Genomic DNA, 21,384 nt, shown 5'->3' on the forward strand with positions numbered 1-21,384 from the left:
TACGTGGGGCGAAGCACACAGCACGCACAGAACATTACTACGCAAATTTTATATCTCAATCAGAGATGACGATAGAGCGGCAAGAGTTATGGACTGCAGCTTTAAAGGGACACTCCACTTTTTTAAAAAATGCTAATTTTCCAGTTCCCCTAGAGTTAAACATTTGAAACGTTTTTGAATCCATTCAGCTGATCTCCAGGTCTGGCGGTATCACTTTTAACATAGCTTAGCACAATCCATTGAATCTGATTAGACCATTAGCAACGCGCTTAAAAATAACCAAAGAGTTTCAATATTTTTCCTATTTAAAACTTGACTCTTTTGTAGTTACATTGTGTACTAAGACAGACAGAAAATGAATGATATTACACAGCGCCTGAAAATAGTCCCCTGCTATTGAAAGTAACCAAGGGACTATTTTCAGGCACTGTGTAATATCACTACGCCTGCTGCAGCCATGTTACGACAGCAAAGTCCTTGATTATTACGCCAGAATGGGAGTATAGTTCCTAGCCATATCTGCCTAGAAAATCACAACTTTTAATTTTCTGTCGGTCTTAGTACATGATGTAACTACAGAAGGGTCAAGTTTTAAATAGGAAAAATATTGAAACTCTTTGGTTATTTTTTGCCCGATGCTAATGGTCTAATCAGATTCAATGGATTATGCTAAGCTATGCTAAAAGTGCTAGCGCCAGACCCGGAGATCAGCTGAATGGATTCCAAAACAGTAAAAATCAAATGTTTACCTCTAGGGGAGCTGAAAAATGAGCCTGTTTTCAAAAAAAGTTGAGTGTCCCTTTAAGTTATAACATTTTGAATTCGTAATATTGACAACTTTGATAAAACATTATTTCAGCTTAACTGATTTAAATTTCAACTGATCTATATTTTATACAAATGTAACATAAGTAAGGGATAATGTAGAGGCAGCCGGTAGTTATCGGGAAATAAGACAGTGTGATCAGGACCCGACGCGAAACGGAGGACCTGCCTCTACATTATCCCGCTTATTACACGGCTACTTGTCACATAAGAAAAAAAACGGACATTAATATGAATTTGAAACATTTTATTGGCATATTTGTTTTAAATTAACATTTTTACTCTTCTGCGAAACTTTGCACAGATGCATAAAATGATCGTAATACCTTATTAAGATCCTCTGCTTCATACTTGTCTGTCTCCATTTTTTCTCTTTTAGCCAGTCTTTGAGAAGTTTTAATGCACATTCTGTATTTTTTTTGTGTGTTGGCTTCGTAGCCGTCATGCTCTATTTTGTCAAGTTCAGTCTCAGTAAGCTGTCTGTGTCTTGTCGTGGTTGTCCAGTGTTTGTCACAAGATGGCGCCAAACAGTAATCTTTATTGATCTTTATTGGCGCGGAGCGATTTTACTCGTACAAGTAGTACCGGCTATGCGTTATTACTTTGGAGCGGTTATTATTTGAAAAGAACGAACCTGCAAATGTCTCAACTGACCAATCAGAATCAAGCATCCCAGAGAGCCGTGTAATAAATAATAATAATAATAATGTAGATGCCAATAACACAAATGCCTCCAGTTTCTTCTAATTACAACTTACTAAAAATAATTTGGTAAAAAAATGGCAAATCCTCTGTATAACTGAAAACATGGAGGCAATTTGTTATGGCCAAATGCATTCTGGCCCGCAGTTCCGCTGTAGTGAATGATAAACTATGTCAGGCAGGGTCATAAAACATCTCTATTATTATCCAGTAGGACAACATTCAACATATCTGCATTTATTTAAAGAGAAGGCTTTATGATGCCCTCAAACATTAAATGCGTTTTCTGTCCCTTCAATGGTCCTGTTAGCCTACTTTCAACAAAATCATTAGAGAATTTCTGACCTTATTCCTAACAGACACACATTTTTAGGAAAATGACCGAGGATTGTGAAACGTTAAAGAGGACACAAATAATTCATAAAAGTAATTCAGTTGTGCACTATATTCTAAGTTTCAGAAGCCATACGTGTACTAATAAACACTTGACCTTACTTTCTTAGAATATTTACCTATTCCTGTTACTGTATAGAAAATCATTAATATTTGTGCAGTTGCATGTGTACACTACTAGATAACATCGTAAACAGTGCATGTGCACATCAGGAGCCCAGAGCAGATGAGCAGGTGAAATGATTTGAATAACTACCTGAGGGTAATAACCCACGTCTCTCCAGTAAGCAGTCTAATGAGAGAAAACAGCATGAAGTCATCAATCATCTCTCTTATGATCTCTCGGGATGCATTCCCAGAGGCAAAGCAAGCACAGCATGTGAGTGTTTAGGGACAAAGCATTAATGCAGCCACTGTACAATATGCTGAGTTTATAAAATTTACTGTAATGAGTTATAATGAGACTCATAAAGTCCACTATAGGAAACGTTGCCACTGTACCTTCATTCTAGGGTTGAAGCTGCCGATAGGATCGCTTTTGAAATCGCTCTTGTTTTTATGACAAAGCACCGTTGTGATGATGATGATGATGAGGGTCACAACACCGATGGGTGCCAGGACTGCAGCGATGATCCACAGATTATTGGGTGGACTCTTCACCACAGCTGCACGGTGAGAAATAGTGTTGGTCATGTGAAACAGCTGTCATATTAAATCAAAGTTTAACAAGCTCAGATTTAATAAAAGATTGTTTTGTTTCCTCTATTTAATCATTAAAACAATAATTTTGAAATCTTTTAGAAACACTCACCCATTCTTTTAGATATAGGCCTAGTCTTAGTGGATTATAGTTAACCTATAGTTTCTGCCCTCATTGAGATTTACGCTGTCTGCCATATTTCAATAGTGAGATACTATATTGTCTCAGACTATATTCACTGAAATCAGATCTATTTTATTGAAAGCACTTGAGGAGCTGTAGCTCATTTGTATTTAAAGGAAAACAGCAAATTTTTACTCAAATGGGGTCATTTTGGAATACTATAATAACGTTTTTTCAGTTGCTAACAAGCATTGTTCAATACCGAAGCCACATTTTTACTAGCATGAATGTTGGCCAAACAGTTAATCTCACCTCCAAAACTCAATTAGACCAACACAGCCCTGCAACAATTCTCATTCAACACTCATTTCATTCAACTGACCTAAAAACACTAACAACAGGAAGCATTACATAAATGATAAACTTTTCTTTTGTAAAGTTTGAATGATTTTCCACATAAATCAGTGATATAGAATAATGTAACACATTTTCACCTTATTGAAAGCATTTGTAACAAGAATGATTCAGAAATTTCAGTTTAAAACTAGGACACATTTCTCAATACTAAGGTCACTTTTGCAAAACTCTTCACACAGTTCTCCTAACCAACTTTCAGCTTGGCAAAGCAGTTCATTTTACATTCAAAATGCACTAAAACTACCAAAACACTTTATTTAGGTCTCAAATTAACTAATTCTTCCAGAACACTAGCAAAGGTTGACAGCCAAACACACTTTGTCACCAACAAACAATGACCTAAAAAACTCTAACAACATGTAGCATTAAACAATGTTCACTGCAAAATATGTTCCTGGAATTAATCTGACGTGATGCAGAATTTGTCAATATTCAGCTGCTAACTATCCCATTTTACTAAATCATGGTAATAAGACTAAGGAAGAACACCTGGGGGGAATTTCAGCTAAAACTGCAATTAGCTTGTAATGGTTGTTCATTTTTATTTTTGGCTATAAAATTGACAATATTTTAAAATAATTACTGCATAAATGATTGGAATTTGCCATAATTCTGTTTTGAATGTGTTTTAACCATTTTGAATGCAGTGTGTTAGCATTAGAAAAATGTGCTGAAAATACTTTGGGCCCTATCTTGCACCCAGTGCAATTGACTTTGTCAGTGACGCATGTATCATTCGTATTTTGCACCGCCGCACAGCGGGTTTTTCCCTCCACAGACGCACGTCGGCAAACTAGGGAATTAACTTACGCTCCCTGGGCGGTTCAGCGCAAAAAAGGAGGCGTGTTCCGGCGCAGACCGTCCCTGATGCTATTTTGCAGTTTCAAAAAACAATTGCGCCACTGACCAGAAAAAAAAAGTTTAAAGTCAGTGGTACATTGCGCGTGGTTCATTATGCTATTTTAAGGGCGCATGCTTGACCATAATGTATAGCGTGCACAACGCGCACACACTTTGCTTATCTAATCTACACAGATGCAACAGTTATTTTAGCAAATCATAAATTGTTACAATAAAAAATATTAACACATGAGATAAGGGAAATCATTGTGGTGAGCATTGTGGTGATAGTTTTTATTTATTGTGTGGCTGCGTTAAAAAATTATCATGCAAATAACGATTAAAATATTTTCATAAGTTTGTTGTGTGGCTGTAGTACGTTTATTTTATGTAAATAATAATTAAAATGTTTTCATAAGAAACCTTAATGTATATGAACTTGATCTGTAAGTGTACTTTGGAGTTGGACCCTACTTGCGTTTCTTGGGTCCGATTTCAAAGCCCCCAAACCCTTTCAGCGGTGAGGGTGGACGCAGATCTGTGTAGAGGCAGATCCACCTCCCGTTACACGGCGTGCCCGATTTATGCTGGCAAGCTTGGGATTCCCCCGTCTCCTGACATCATTGTAGCGCTTAGCGCAACGATGGGTATGCCAGCTGATGAGACTGTGGCTATTTCCTCTAACGCCTGTTTAACCTACACTGATTTGGGCGGATTTCTCCCATCCCCATACAAAACAACTTCTCTGTCTTTGACTGCTCTTACAAGAATGTCGGTCTCCTCGGCTGTAAACCGCTCCTGGCGTGCGTCTGGTAAATCCGTCATAATAATAGCAACCCGCCATGGAACTTGCGCCCTTGCGTTTAAAGGGAATGTTGGCTAGCGTTCTGATTGGTTTATTTGACGTTACGCCCAAACCACACCTATGAATAATGAACCTACTTCAGACCAACCCCTTATTGATTTGCGCCTGGCGCAAGAGTTATTTCTCCTGCTGGGAAAATAGCAACAGCGCCCAAGATCCGCCCACAAACTCACTTGCGCGTTGCGCTTCGCACTTGCATTTCAGATCGTTAAAATAGGGCCCATAATGTTTTGCATGTTGTGGAGTACGAATGGGAGAATAGTTCCTGCATTTTGAAAAGTGTGGTCACTGAATGCATTTTGTCTGAAAGCAATGAATAATGGTTCACAGTTTGGTCTGCACTGACTTCTCTTTCGCTGACTGTGTGAAGAGTTTTGAAAATGTGGTTTCAGTATTGAACAATGCTAGCCTGGTTAGCCAGACCTACATCAAGATGTAAGGTCTGGCAACTCTTCACACAAACGGCTCAATGCAAGGGGCGGGATATAAGGTTGTCCCTCAAAATGCCTCTGCACGCAATAGGATAGCGCTATGACCAATCAGAGCAACGAAGAACGAAGTTTTCAAGTAGGAACTGTCGCAGCTCTGTCGTCATCATGTTAAGCCCGCCCCACAGACGCTACACACGATGTGATTGGCCTGACCAAATTTTGGTTTTTGGAGCTGTTAAGTGTATTGTGAGTGCCTAGACTAAACCCTGGCAGCAAATATATTTTGCGGCCGCTAGGGTGCGTCTAGATTTCTAGGCTAGAACAATGCTTGTTAGCAACTGAAAAAAAAACCGAAATCATTTGTGGGGTATTATGAGCTGAAACTTCACAGAGACATTCTAGGCACACCTGATACTTATATTATATGTAGTAAAAATGGGCATAATAGGTGCCCTTTAAAGTTTTGTGAAATGTTTTTCTTTTCTCAAAGCATACAGTATAGCAAATGTCCAGTTTTAGCAGAATATGATGTATGTGTGTGTGTGTGTGTGTATGTGCGCGCGTGTGTGTATGCGCGCGTGTGTGTGTGCGTGTGTGTGTGCGTGCTGCTCATTGTGCATTTGTCTATGTATGCCTGTGGCAAGCAATGTGAGATTATGTTCTGATTGTTTTACCCTGCCTGTTTGTGATACTGCTATGAAAAATCAATCTTTCCTTATCTCTCCTCATCTCTCTCTTTCTCTCTCTCTCTCTCTCTCTCTCTCTCTGAATAATAATAGCAAACTTGCCCACTAACTGTAGCTTTGCGTTTTCATTTGACTGCTACTGCATTTTGCAAAATCTGTAATTCTATAGGTGAATATTCATGCAATTTTTTTACTTTTTAGTTTTAAAATAATTTATATAATAATTAATTTACAACTAGATATGCAATTCCCAAGGAATTACCAGTGCATGAAAATGCAAAAAGCTGATTGACAGAAATGTAAAAGAAATTTAGTCTAGTAGTTTACCTGGCTGTTGACATGTTTAAGTGTGAAGCTAGCATGATTTAAAAAAGTTATCATGATGAAATATGATGCTAGCATGATTAGCATGATTCAGCATGACGTTAGCATGATGCTAGCATGATTAGCATGAAGCTAGCATGACTAGCATGAAGCTAGCATGATGCTAGCATGACTAGCACAGTGGTGGACGAATTACACAAATCGTGTACTTGAGTAAAAGTAAAGATACCCAGGGTAAAATATTACTCAAGTAAAAGTAGAAGTACTTGCTTAAAATTTTTACTTGAGTAAAAGTACAAAAGTATCTGCCTCAAAATGTACGGTATCACTTTATTTTGATAGTCCACTTTAGACATTTTACTAATTATAAGTAACTTTGCAACTACATATCAACTACCAATCTTTAGAGAATTAGTAGACTGTCTGCTTAATATCTACTAACACTTTATTGTGATGATATCTCAACAGACATTCAACTGACTATAAGTATCTTTGTAGGTGCATGTCAACTTATTCCACTTACCCAAACCTCTTCCCTAACCCCAACCATTACAGTCTACTAATACTCTAATTAAAGTTAGTTGACGTATAGTTGCAAATTATTGAAAGTTAGTTGACATGTAGTTGCAAAGTTATTTATAGTTAGTAGAATGTCTAAAGTGGACTATCAAAATAAAGTGTAACCAAATGTACTTAAGTACAAAAGTACTGTGATTTATTATGGCCGTATCATTTTTGTCACAAAACTAAAATTATGTGAAATAACTCTCTTGGCTAACCAATCAATTAATAGAAGGACATTAATAAATCAGACACTGATGTCTATTAAAATTATCATAAGCCTAAAACCTTAAAAACAAAAAAATTCCTTTAGCATCAAATGAAATAACAGGATTTGAGAGCAGTAAGTCTCATTTCAAGATGTATTTGTTAAATAATTTAACAGTTTAAGTGTAATAAAAACTTGACTTAAGCACAGGTTCACAATAGTTTTCAAAACATTAAATACATAACGTTATCTAGAAATCAGTCTCCCTTTCTTTGAAAAATAAAATCTTTCATGTGCTTTAGCATGTCATATGTATATTGTAATACATCATTAAATGTATTTATATATTTTGGAAGCAAAACTTTTGAAAATATTAATAACAATCTCAGTTAATAGGGAGCACTCCAATCCACCTGCCTGTTTAAGCATCATACACTGCATGGCTGGTCAAAATGTCATTTATATTTTACAACAGTGTTGATAGTGATAAATTGTCATTTCAAAATAACAGAGTACTGAGCTTCAAATACAATGAACTTAAGTGAAACAGCTAACTATACGGCTAAAAATAGCTTCAGCCTGCATAGCTTAAAGTTCATTCATGATAACGTCGTATATATTTTAGCAACACAATTAACAGTTTTCTGCAAGCTACTGTTAAGATTGCTCATTTAAAAATATAACCAGAATAAAAATAGCTTACCTCTACGCGTTTCCTTAGATTTGAAAGAGTATTCTTTTAAAACGAAATAGCACAGTTTCAAGGCAGACAGAGAAGACACGAACAACTCGTTCTTTTATTCAAGGACTTAAAAAACGCGCGTAAATAAGGCCATTGTTGTTGTGACGGGTCAGTTATCTTCTCCGTTGTTTTTGAATGCAGTTTCATTCTCCAAGCGATGCATTGGCTGGCTGCTGCACTCGCGTGACTCGCGTAGCTTACGTGAAACAGCGCGGCAACCAAAACAAGTTCAAAACGAAGCGCATGCTGTACCCTGATTGGTGGTTTGACGCATCACGTGTGCATCTTAGTTTTTTTGTGCAGCTTTAGTTTGCCCAGTTACGTTTTTTATCCACTGATAAATAAAAAGGAACGACCGATTTTTTAAAATGTAGTGGAGTAAAAAGTAAGATATTTGACTTTAAAATGTAGTAAAGTAAAAGTAAAAGTCTCCCAAAATAAAAGTACTTGAGTAAAGTACAGATACGCGAAAAAACTACTTAAGTACAGTAACGAATTACATTTACTTCGTTACTGTCCACCACTGGACTAGCATGAAGCTAACATGATGTTAGCATGATTAGCATGAAGCTAGCATGAAGCTAGCATGATTAGCATGAAGCTAGCATGATGCTAGCATGATTAGCATGAAGCTAGCATGATGTTAGCATGATTAGCATGAAGCTAGCATGATGCTAACATGATTAGCATGAAGTTAGCATGATGTTAGCATGATTAGCATGAAGCTAACATGATGCTAACATGATTAGCATGATGCTAGCATGATTAGCATGATGCTAGCATGAAGCTAGCACGATGCTAGCATGATTAGCATGAAGCTAGCACGATGCTAGCATGATTAGCATGAAGCTAGCACGATGCTAGCATGATTAGCATGAAGCTAGCACGATGCTAGCATGATTAGCATGAAGCTAGCACGATGCTAGCATGATTAGCGTGAAGCTAGCATGATGTTATCATGATAAACACGAAGCTAGCATGATTAGCATTAAGCTAACATGATGTTAGCATGATTACCATGAAGCTAGCATGAAGTTAGCAGGACTAGCATGAAGCTAGCATGATGCTAGCATGATTAGCATGAAGCTAGCATGATGTTAGCATGATTACCATGAAGCTAGCATGAAGCTAGCATGATTAGCATGACGTTAGCATGATGCTAGCATGATTAGCATGAAGCTAGCATGAAGCTAGCATGACTAGCATGAAGCTAGCATGATGCTAGCATGATTAGCATGAAGCTAGCATGATTAGAATGAAGCTAGCATGATGTTAGCATGATTAGCATGAAGCTAGCATGATGCTAACATGATTAGCATAAAGTTAGCATGATGCTAGCATGATTAGCATGAAGTTAGCATTATGCTAGCATGATTAGCATGAAGCTAACATGATGTTAGCATGATTAGCATGAAGCTAGCATGATGCTAACATGATTAGCATGATGTTAGCATGATTAGCATGATGCTAGCATGAAGCTAGCACGATGCTAGCATGATTAGCATGAAGCTAGCACGATGTTAGCATGATTAGCATGAAGCTAGCACGATGCTAGCATGATTAGCATGAAGCTAGCACGATGTTAGTATGATTAGCATGAAGCTAGCATGATGTTATCATGATTAGCATAAAGCTAACATGATGTTAGTATGATTAGCATGAAGCTAGCATCATTTGCATGAAGCTAGCATGATGCTAACATGATTACCATGAAGTTAGCATGAATTTAGCATGAAATTAGCATGATCCTAGCATTATTAGCATGATGCTAGCATGATTAAGATGATGCTAGCATTATTAACATGAAGCTAGCATGATTTAGCATGAAGCTAACAAGATTTAACATGAAGCTAGCATGATTTAACATTAAGTTAGCAAGATTTATTATAAAATTAGCATAAAGCTAGCATGAAACTAGCACGAAGCTAGCATGACTTAGCATGAAGCTAGCATGAAGCTAATATGACCCAAAGACCCGACCCCCATGTCTCTATGATGTCCGGATCCAGAGATATAAGGCTTTGTTTATTATGTTGCTAGGCTGCTCATATTTGGTTGCTAGGGGCGTGGCTTAATACCTCAATAAGGATGGTGAGAGACTGATTGGATGCCTGAGTAAAATGAGCCCACCCCCATGTCTCTGTGACACTGTGCTGCAAAGATATCCATCTGGGCATTTTATAATGGCAGTCTATGGGAGATGTTGCTAGGGTGCCCAAAATGGTTGCTAGGGGCGTGGCTTGATAGCTCAATAAGGATCCTAAGGGACTGATTGGATGCCTGAGTAAAATGAGCCCACCCCCATGTCTCTATGACACTGCGCTGCAAAGATATCCCATTCGGGACGTTTTTAGTTCCTTTTATGGGCATGATTCCTGCCCCATTATAAGTCTATGGGGAAATTTGGGGACCTCTTACACCCCAGGGGTACAACTTACACCCCATTGTGAGGTATGTTCTTACAGAGCCTGCCAGCCTCTTCAAATGTGGCAAGTCACAAGTTTCTGTGAAATCCTAGGTCTGAGCTACGACTCGTCAAAGTTTGTCGCAATGTTAAGTCTATGGGATTTTTCGGCTGCTTTTTCGCCCCTGGGGCGTATACCGTACCCCCGATTGCTTATAAAAGTCATAGCACACTATTCCCGAATAGTCCGCACGTTTGAGAGTTTGAATGAAGTTTCTAAGTTAAACGGTTCGAGCCGTATTAATTGCGGAAATTTGGTTGGAAGAATAATAATAATAACTAGATAGGTACATTTCCTGAAGAAAATGTGAGTGGTGCTTGCCGTGGCAAAATTCAAGGGACAATTTATGATTATACTCCATGCCAAAAGTAAAACGGTCCAACCCCAGTGTCTCTACGATGTTCTGATGCAGAGATATAAGGCTTTGTTTACTCTGTTGCTAGGGTACTGTATTTGGTTGCTAGGGAAAAAAATGGCATCCACTAGTGATTACCCTCCGAGTCACGAGTCAAACGGTCCAAACCGCGTGTCTCTACGATGTTCTGATGCGGAGATATAAGGCTTTGTTTACTCTGTTGCTAGGGTCCTGCATTTGGTTGCTAGGGAAAAAAATGGCACCCCCTAGTGATTACCCTCCGAGTAATGAGTCAAACGGTCCAACCCCCGTGTCTCTACGATGTTCTGATGTGGAGATATAAGGCTTTGTTTACTCTGTTGCTAGGGTCCTGCATTTGGTTGCTAGGGGCGTGGCTTAACACCTCTTGGCATTAACTAGTGATTACCCTCCGAGTCATGAGTCAAACGGTCCAACCCCCGTGTCTCTACGATGTTCTGATGCGGAGATATAAGGCTTTGTTTACTCTGTTGCTAGGGTACTGTATTTGGTTGCTAAGGAAAAAATGGCATCCACTAGTGATTACCCTCCGAGTCACGAGTCAAACGGTCCAAACCCCGTGTCTCTACGATGTTCTGATGCGGAGATATAAGGCTTTGTTTACTTTGTTGCTAGGGTACTGTATTTGGTTGCTAGGGAAAAAAATGGCATCCACTAGTGATTACCCTCCGAGTCACGAGTCAAACGGTCCAACCCCCGTGTCTCTACGATGTTCTGATGCGGAGATATAAGGCTTTGTTTACTCTGTTGCTAGGGTACTGTATTTGGTTGCTAGGGAAAAAAATGGCATCCACTAGTGATTACCCTCCGAGTCACGAGTCAAACGGTCCAACCCCCGTGTCTCTACGATGTTCTGATGCGGAGATATAAGGCTTTGTTTACTCTGTTGCTAGGGTACTGTATTTGGTTGCTAGGGAAAAAAATGGCATCCACTAGTGATTACCCTCCGAGTCACGATTCAAACGGTCCAAACCCCATGTCTCTACGATGTTCTGATGCGGAGATATAAGGCTTTGTTTACTCTGTTGCTAGGGTACTGTATTTGGTTGCTAGGGAAAAAAATGGCATCCACTAGTGATTACCCTCCGAGTCATGAGTCAAACGGTCCAACCCCCATGTCTCTACGATGTTCTGATGCGGAGATATAAGGCTTTGTTTACTCTGTTGCTAGGGTACTGTATTTGGTTGCTAGGGGCGTGGCTTGGGAGTGGCCAATGATGTGCCCAGTGATTACACTCCGAGTCACAAGTAAAACGGTCCAACCCCCGTGTCTCTACGATGTTCTGATGCTGAGATATAAGGCTTTGTTTACTCTGTTGCTAGGGTACTGTATTTGGTTGCTAGGGGCGTGGCTTGGGAGTGGCCAATGATGTGCCCAGTGATTACACTCCGAGTCACAAGTAAAACGGTCCAACCCCTGTGTCTCTACGATGTTCTGATGCGGAGATATAAGGCTTTGTTTACTCTGTTGCTAGGGTACTGTATTTGGTTGCTAGGGGCGTGGCTTGGGAGTGGCCAATGATGTGCCCAGTGATTACACTCCGAGTCACAAGTAAAACGGTCCAAACCCCGTGTCTCTACGATGTTCTGATGCGGAGATATTAGGCTTTGTTTATTCGGTTGCTAGGGTGCTCAAATTTGGTTGCTAGGGGCGTGGCTTGGGAGTGGCCAATGATGTGCCCAATTGTTACACCCCTAGTCACAAGTAAAACGGTCCAACCCCCGTGTCTCTACGATGTTCTGATGCCGAGATATAACTGTTTGTATTTTATGTTGCTAGGGTGCTCAAAAGTGGTTGCTAGGGGCGTGGCTTAGTAAGTCTGTAAGGATCCTGAGAGACTGATTTGATGCCTGAGTAAAATGAGCCCACCCCTATGTCTCTATGACACTGTGGTGCAAAGATATCCATCTGGGCATTTTATAATGGCAGTCTATGGGATAGGTTGCTAGGTTGCCCAAAATGGTTGCTAGGGTAACCTTACACCCCATTGTGGGGGACGTCCTGACAGAGTCTAGCACCCTTTTTAAATTTAGTAACCCACATGTTTCTATGAAATCCTCGCTCGGACCTATGACCCATCAAAATTTTTGCAATGGTAAGTCTATGTGATTTTGCCCCATTGACTTTTCATTGGGCATTTTTGGGCACCTCTTACACCCCAGGGGTACAACTTACACCCCATTGTGATCCATGTTCTTACAGAGCCTACCACCGTCTTCAAATGTTGTAACCCACATGTTTCTACAAAATCCTCAAGCGGAGCTATGACTCGTCAAAGTTGGGCGCAATGTTAAGTCAATGGGATTTTTCGGGTGGTTTTTCGCCCCCCTTTCGGAAATTCTGCACCCGATCGCTTATAAAAGTCATAGCCACCATCTCTTCAATAAACCGGTCGATTTGAGCCCTCTTTCATAGGACTACGGCAAACCGTGCGGGACGAGTTACGCGCCGAAATTTTGTGCAGACATAAGAATAATAATAACTAGATAGGTACATTTCCTGAAGAAAATGTGAAGTGGTGCTTGCCGTGGCAAATTTCGGGGGACAATATATGATTATACTCCAAGCCAAAAGTAAAACAATTCAACCCACATGTCTTTACGATATTCTGATGCGAAGATATAAGGCTTTGTTTATTCGGTTGCTAGGGTACTGTATTTGGTTGCTAGGGAAAAAATGGCATCCACTAGTGATTACCCTCCGAGTCATGAATCAAACGGTCCAACCCCCGTGTCTCTACGATGTGCTGATGCGGAGATATAAGGCTTTGTTTACTCTGTTGCTAGGGTACTGTATTTGGTTGCTAAGGAAAAAAATGGCATCCACTAGTGATTACCCTCCGAGTCACGAGTCAAACGATCCAACCCCCGTGTCTCTACGATGTTCTGATGCGGAGATATAAGGCTTTGTTTACTCTGTTGCTAGGGTACTATATTTGGTTGCTAGGGAAAAAAATGGCATTCACTAGTGATTACCCTCCGAGTCACGAGTCAAACGGTCCAAACCCCGTGTCTCTACGATGTTCTGATGCGGAGATATAAGGCTTTGTTTACTCTGTTGCTAAGGTACTGTATTTGGTTGCTAGGGGCGTGGCTTGGGAGTGGCCAATGATGTGCCCAGTGATTACACTCCGAGTCACAAGTAAAACGGTCCAACCCCCGTGTCTCTACGATGTTCTGATGCGGAGATATAAGGCTTTGTTTACTCTGTTGCTAGGGTACTGTATTTGGTTGCTAGGGAAAAAAATGGCATTCACTAGTGATTACCCTCCGAGTCATGAGTCAAACGGTCCAAACCCCATGTCTCTACGATGTTCTGATGTGGAGATATAAGGCTTTGTTTACTCTGTTGCTAGGGTACTGTATTTGGTTGCTAGGGGCGTGGCTTGGGAGTGGCCAATGATGTGCCCAGTGATTACACTCCGAGTCACAAGTAAAACGGTCCAACCCCCGTGTCTCTACGATGTTCTGATGCGGAGATATAAGGCTTTGTTTACTCTGTTGCTAGGGTACTGTATTTGGTTGCTAGGGGCGTGGCTTGGGAGTGGCCAATTATGTGCCCAGTGATTACACTCCGAGTCACAAGTAAAACGGTCCAACCCCCGTGTCTCTACGATGTTCTGATGCGGAGATATAAGGCTTTGTTTACTCTGTTGCTAGGGTACTGTATTTGGTTGCTAGGGGCGTGGCTTGGGAGTGGCCAATGATGTGCCCAGTGATTACACTCCGAGTCACAAGTAAAACGGTCCAACCCCCGTGTCTCTACGATGTTCTGATGCGGAGATATAAGGCTTTGTTTACTCTGTTGCTAGGGTACTGTATTTGGTTGCTAGGGGCGTGGCTTGGGAGTGGCCAATTATGTGCCCAGTGATTACACTCCGAGTCACAAGTAAAACGGTCCAACCCCCGTGTCTCTACGATGTTCTGATGCGGAGATATAAGGCTTTGTTTACTCTGTTGCTAGGGTACTGTATTTGGTTGCTAGGGGCGTGGCTTGGGAGTGGCCAATTATGTGCCCAGTGATTACACTCCGAGTCACAAGTAAAACGGTCCAACCCCCGTGTCTCTACGATGTTCTGATGCGGAGATATAAGGCTTTGTTTACTCTGTTGCTAGGGTACTGTATTTGGTTGCTAGGGGCGTGGCTTGGGAGTGGCCAATGATGTGCCCAATTGTTACACCCCTAGTCACAAGTCAAACGGTCCAACCCCCGTGTCTCTACGATGTTCTGATGCCGAGATATAACTGTTTGAATTTTATGTTGCTAGGGTGCTCAAAAGTGGTTGCTAGGGGCGTGGCTTAGTAACTCTGCAAGGGTCCTGAGAGGCTGATTGGATGCCTGAGTAAAATGAGCCCACCCCCATGTCTCTGTGACACTGTGGTGCAAAGATATCCCTCTGGGCATTTTGTAATGGCAGTCTATGGGATAGGTTGCTAGGGTGCCCAAAATGGTTGCTAGGGTAACCTTACACCCTATTGTGGGGGACGTCCTGACAGAGTCTAGCACCCTCTTCAAATTTAGTAACCCACATGCTTCTACGAAATCCTCGCTCGGACCTATGACCCGTCAAAGTTTTTGCAATGTTAAGTCTATGGGATTTTCCCCCATTGACTTTTCATTGGGCATTTTTGGGCACCTCTTACACCCCAGGGGTACAACTTACACCCCATTGTGATCCATGTTCTTACAGAGTCTACCACCCTCTTCAAATGTTGTAACCCACATGTTTCTACAAAATCCTCGAGCGGAGCTATGACTTGTCAAAGTTTGGCGTAATGTTAAGTCAATGGGATTTTTCGGGTGGTTTTTTGCCCCCCTTTCGGAAATTCTGCACCCGACCGCTTATAAAAGTCATAGCCACCATCTCCTCAAAAAACCGGTCGATTTGAGCCCTCTTTCATGGGACTACGGCAAACCGTGCGGGACGAGTTACGCGCCGAAAAAGTGTGCAGACATAAGAATAATAATAATAATAATAATATCCCTGAGCAATAATAATAGTGATGCTTTGCATAAATGCAAGCACCACTAATTATAACTAGATAGGTACATTTCCTGAAGAAAATGTGAGTGGTGCTTGCCGTGGCAAAATTCTGGGGAACGTATATGATTATACTCCAAGCCAAAAGTAAAACAATCCAACTCCCGTGTCTCTACAATGTTCTGATGCGGAGATATAAGGCTGTGTTTATCCGGTTGCTAGGGTACTGTATTTGGTTGCTAGGGAAAAAATTTCCATCCACTAGTGATTACATGCCGAGTCACAAGTAAAATGGTCCAACCCCTGTGTCTCTACGATGTTCTGCTGCGGAGATGTAAGGCTTTGTTTACACTGTTGCTAGGGTACTGTATTTGGTTGCTAGGGAAAAAATTGGCATCCCATAATGATTACACTCCGAGTCACGAGTCAAACGGTCCAACCCCCATGTCTCTACGATGTTCTGATGTGGAGATATAAGGCTTTGTTTACTCTGTTGCTAGGGTACTGTATTTGGTTGCTAGGGAAAAAATTGGCATCCCATAATGATTACACTCCGAGTCACTAGTCAAACGGTCCAACCCCCGTGTCTCTACGATGTTCTGATGTGGAGATATAAGGCTTTGTTTACTCTGTTGCTAGGGTACTGTATTTGGTTGCTAGGGAAAAAATTGGCATCCCATAGTGATTATACACTGAGTCACAAGTCAAACGATCCAACCCCGTGTCTCTACGATGTTCTGATGCGGAGATATAAGGCTTTGTTTACTCTGTTGCTAGGGTACTGTATTTGGTTGCTAGGGAAAAAATTGGCATCCCATAATGATTACACTCCGAGTCACGAGTCAAACGGTCCAACCCCCATGTCTCTACGATGTTCTGATGTGGAGATATAAGGCTTTGTTTACTCTGTTGCTAGGGTACTGTATTTGGTTGCTAGGGAAAAAATTGGCATCCCATAATGATTACACTCCGAGTCACTAGTCAAACGGTCCAACCCCCGTGTCTCTACGATGTTCTGATGTGGAGATATAAGGCTTTGTTTACTCTGTTGCTAGGGTACTGTATTTGGTTGCTAGGGAAAAAATTGGCATCCCATAATGATTACACTCCGAGTCACTAGTCAAACGGTCCAACCCCCGTGTCTCTACGATGTTCTGATGTGGAGATATAAGGCTTTGTTTACTCTGTTGCTAGGGTACTGTATTTGGTTGCTAGGGAAAAAATTGGCATCCCATAATGATTTCACTCCGAGTCACGAGTCAAACGGTCCAACCCCCGTGTCTCTACGATGTTCTGATGCGGAGATATAAGGCTTTGTTTACTCTGTTGCTAGGGTACTGTATTTGGTTGCTAGGGGAAAAATGGCATCCCATAATGATTACACTCTGAGTCACGAGTCAAACGGTCCAACCCCCGTGTCTCTACGATCTTCTGATGCGGAGATATAAGGCTTTGTTTACTCTGTTGCTAGGGTACTGTATTTGGTTGCTAGGGAAAAAAATGGCATCCCATAGTGATTACACGCCGAGTCACGAGTCAAACGGTCCAACCCCCGTGTCTCTACGATGTTCTGATGCGGAGATATAAGGCTTTGTTTACTCTGTTGCTAGGGTACTGTATTTGGTTGCTAGGGAAAAAATTGGCATCCCATAATAATTACACTCCGAGTCACGAGTCAAACGGTCCAACCCCCGTGTCTCTACGATGTTCTGATGCGGAGATATAAGGCTTTGTTTACTATGTTGCTAGGGAACTGTATTTGGTTGCTAGGGAAAAAATTGGCATCCCATAATAATTACACTCCGAGTCACGAGTCAAACGGTCCAACCCCCGTGTCTCCACGATGTTCTGATGCTGAGATATAAGGCTTTGTTTACTCTGTTGCTAGGGTACTGTATTTGGTTGCTAGGGAAAAAATTGGCATCCCATAATGATTACACTCCGAGTCACGAGTCAAACGGTCCAACCCCCATGTCTCTACGATGTTCTGGTGCGGAGATATAAGGCTTTGTTTACTCTGTTGCTAGGGTCCTGTATTTGGTTGCTAGGGAAAAAATTGGCATCCCATAATGATTACACTCCGAGTCAGGAGTCAAACGGTCCAACCCCCGTGTCTCTACGATGTTCTGATGCGGAGATATAAGGCTTTGTTTACTCTGTTGCTAGGGTACTGTATTTGGTTGCTAGGGAAAAAATTGGCATCCCATAATGATTACACTCTGAGTCACTAGTCAAACGGTCCAACCCCCGTGTCTCTACGATGTTCTGATGCGGAGATATAAGGCTTTGTTTACTCTGTTGCTAGGGTACTGTATTTGGTTGCTAGGGAAAAAATTGGCATCCCATAATGATTACACTCTGAGTCACTAGTCAAACGGTCCAACCCCCATGTCTCTACGATGTTCTGATGCAGAGATATAACTGTTTGAATTTTATGTTGCTAGGGTGCTCAAAAGTGGTTGCTAGGGGCGTGGCTTAAAAGCTTTGGGAATATCCTGATAGACTGATTGGATGTCTGAGTAAAATGAGCCCACCCCCTTGTCTTTACGACATTGTAAAGCAAAGATATCCCATCTGGAACTTTTTTATTCCCTTATATGGGCATGTTTCCTGCCCCATTATAAGTCAATAGGAAAATTTGGGTGCCTCTTACACCCCAGGGGTACAACTTACACCCCATTGTGATCCATGTTCTTACAGAGTCTACCACCCTCTTCAAATGTTATAACCCACATGTTTTTACAAAATCCTCACTTGTACCTATGACCCGTCAAAGTTTTTGCAATGTTAAGTCTATGGGATTTTCCCCCATTGACTTTTCATTGGGGCACTTTTGGGCGCCTCTTACACCCCAGGGGTACAAGTTACACCCCAATGTGATGTATGTTCTTACAGAGTCTACCACCCTCTTCAAATGTTGTAACCCACATGTTTCTACAAAATCCTTGAGCGGAGCTATGACTCGTCAAAGTTGGGCGCAATGTTAAGTCAATGGGATTTTTCGGGTGGTTTTTCGCCCCCCTTTCGGAAATCCTGCACCCGATCGCTTATAAAAGTCATAGCACACCTCTCCTCAATAAGCCGGTCGATTTGAGCCCTCTTTCATGGGTCTACGACAAACCGTGCGGGACGAGTTAGGTGCCGAAAAAACGTGCAGATGTAAGAATAAAATATAACTAGATAGGTACATTTCCTGAAGAAAATGTGAGTGGTGCTTGCCGTGGCAAGTTTCGTGGGACAATTTATGATTATACTCCAAGCCAAAAGTCAAACGATCCAACCCCCGTGTCTCTACGATGTTCTGATGCGGAGATATAAGGCTTTGTTTACTCTGTTGCTAGGGTACTGTATTTGGTTGCTAGGGAAAAAAATTGCATCCACTAGTGATTACCCTCCGAGTCATGAGTCAAACGGTCCAACCCCCGTGTCTCTACGATGTTCTGATGCGGAGATATAAGGCTTTGTTTACTCTGTTGCTAGGGTACTGTATTTGGTTGCTAGGGAAAAAATTGGCATCCCATAGTGATTACACTCTGAGTCACGAGTCAAACGGTCCAACCCCTGTGTCTCTACGATGGTCTGATGCTGAGATATAAGGCTTTGTTTACTCTGTTGCTAGGGTACTGTGTTTGGTTGCTAGGGAAAAAATTGGCATCCCATAGTGATAACACTCTGAGTCACGAGTCAAACGGTCCAACCCCCGTGTCTCTACGATGTTCTGATGCGGAGATATAAGGCTTTGTTTACTCTGTTGCTAGGGTACTGTATTTGGTTGCTAGGGAAAAATTTGGCATCCCATAGTGATTACACACTGAGTCACGAGTCAAACGGTCAAACCCCCGTGTCTCTACGATGTTCTGATGCGGAGATATAAGGCTTTGTTTACTCTGTTGCTAGGGTACTGTATTTGGTTGCTAGGGAAAAAATTGGCATCCCATAGTGATTACACTCTGAGTCACGAGTCAAACGGTCCAACCCCCGTGTCTCTACGATGTTCTGATGCGGAGATATAAGGCTTTGTTTACTCTGTTGCTAGGGTACTGTATTTGGTTGCTAGGGAAAAAAATTGGCATCCCATAGTGATTACACTCTGAGTCACGAGTCAAACCGTCCAACCCCTGTGTCTCTACGATGGTCTGATGCTGAGATATAAGGCTTTGTTTACTCTGTTGCTAGGGTACTGTATTTGGTTGCTAGGGAAAAAATTGGCATCCCATAGTGATAACACTCTGAGTCACGAGTCAAACGGTCCAACCCCCGTGTCTCTACGATGTTCTGATGCGGAGATATAAGGCTTTGTTTACTCTGTTGCTAGGGTACTGTATTTGGTTGCTAGGGAAAAATTTGGCATCCCATAGTGATTACACACTGAGTCACGAGTCAAACGGTCAAACCCCCGTGTCTCTACGATGTTCTGATGCGGAGATATAAGGCTTTGTTTACTCTGTTGCTAGGGTACTGTATTTGGTTGCTAGGGAAAAAATTGGCATCCCATAGTGATTACACTCTGAGTCATGAGTCAAACGGTCCAACCCCCGTGTCTCTACGATGTTCTGATGCTGAGATATAAGGCTTTGTTTACTCTGTTGCTAGGGTACTGTATTTGGTTGCTAGGGGCGGGGCTTGGGAGTGGCCAATGATGTGACCAGTTGCTACACTCCGAGTCACAAGTAAAACGGTCCAACCCCCGTGTTTCTACGATGTTCTGATGCGAAGATATAAGGCTTTGTTTACTCTGTTGCTAGGGTACTGTATTTGGTTGCTAGGGGCGGGGCTTGAGAGTGGCCAATGATGTGACCAGTTGCTACACTCCGAGTCTCAAGTAAAACGGTCCAACCCCCGTTTTTCTACGATGTTCTGATGCGAAGATATAAGGCTTTGTTTACTCTGTTGCTAGGGTGCTCACATTTGGTTGCTAGGGGCGTGGCTTGGGAGTGGCCAATGATGTGGCCAGTGATTACCCTCCGAGTCACGAGTAAAACGATCCAACCCCCGTTATTCTACGATGTTCTGATGCCTAGATAAAACTGTTTGAATTTTATGTTGCTAGGGTGCTTAAAAGTGGTTGCTAGGGGCGTGGCTTAATAGCTCTGGGACTATCCTGATAAATTGATTGGATGTCTGAGTAAAATGAGCCCACCCCCATGTCTCTACGACATTGTAAAGCGAAGATATTCCATCTGGAACTTTTTTATTCCCTTATATGGGCATGTTTCCTGCCCCATTATAAGTCAATGGGAAATTTCGGGTGCCTCTTACACCCCAGGGGTACAACTAACACCCCAATGTGATGTATGTTCTTACAGAGCCTACCACCCTCTTCAAATGTTATAACCCACATGTTTCTAAAAAATCCTCGAGCGGAGCTATGACCCGTCAAAGTTCGGCCCAATGTTAAGTCAATGGGATTTTTCGGGTGGTTTTTCGCCCCCCTTTCGGAAATCCTGCACCCGATCTCTTATAAAAGTCATAGCACACCTCTCCTCAATAATCCGGTCGATTTGAGCCCTCATTCGTGTGTCTACGGCAAACCGTGCGGGACGAGTTACGCGCCAAAAAAGTGTCCAGAAAAAGAATAAGAACTAGATAGGTACATTTCCTGAAGAAAATGTGAAGTGGTGCTTGCCGTGGCAAAATTCTCGGGACAATTTATGATTATACTCCAACCCAAAAGTAAAACGTTCCAACCCCCGTGTCTCTATGATGTTTTGATGCAGAGATATAAG

The 21,384-nt window shown here is 41.7% G+C and overlaps 1 protein-coding gene across 3 annotated transcripts in view; it reads right to left on the minus strand.

The window, feature by feature from the left end:
* Nucleotides 1-21,384, minus strand: part of kiaa1549lb (KIAA1549-like b) — a 131,136-nt gene that overhangs the window by 38,696 nt on the left and 71,056 nt on the right. For 2 of the 3 annotated variants that reach the window (XM_065269990.2, XM_065269991.2), the window contains exons 11-12: nucleotides 2,422-2,585; nucleotides 2,177-2,212 (exon numbers count right to left, since the gene is read on the minus strand). In XM_065269990.2, coding sequence (XP_065126062.2) covers nucleotides 2,177-2,212; nucleotides 2,422-2,585 — 200 coding nt within the window. The remainder of the gene's footprint in view (nucleotides 1-2,176; nucleotides 2,213-2,421; nucleotides 2,586-21,384) is intronic. The other variant, XM_073815719.1, reaches the window with a different exon arrangement.

Source organism: Paramisgurnus dabryanus, chromosome 9 (genome assembly GCF_030506205.2).
Source record: "Paramisgurnus dabryanus chromosome 9, PD_genome_1.1, whole genome shotgun sequence".
Taxonomy (NCBI): Eukaryota; Metazoa; Chordata; class Actinopteri; order Cypriniformes; family Cobitidae; genus Paramisgurnus; species Paramisgurnus dabryanus.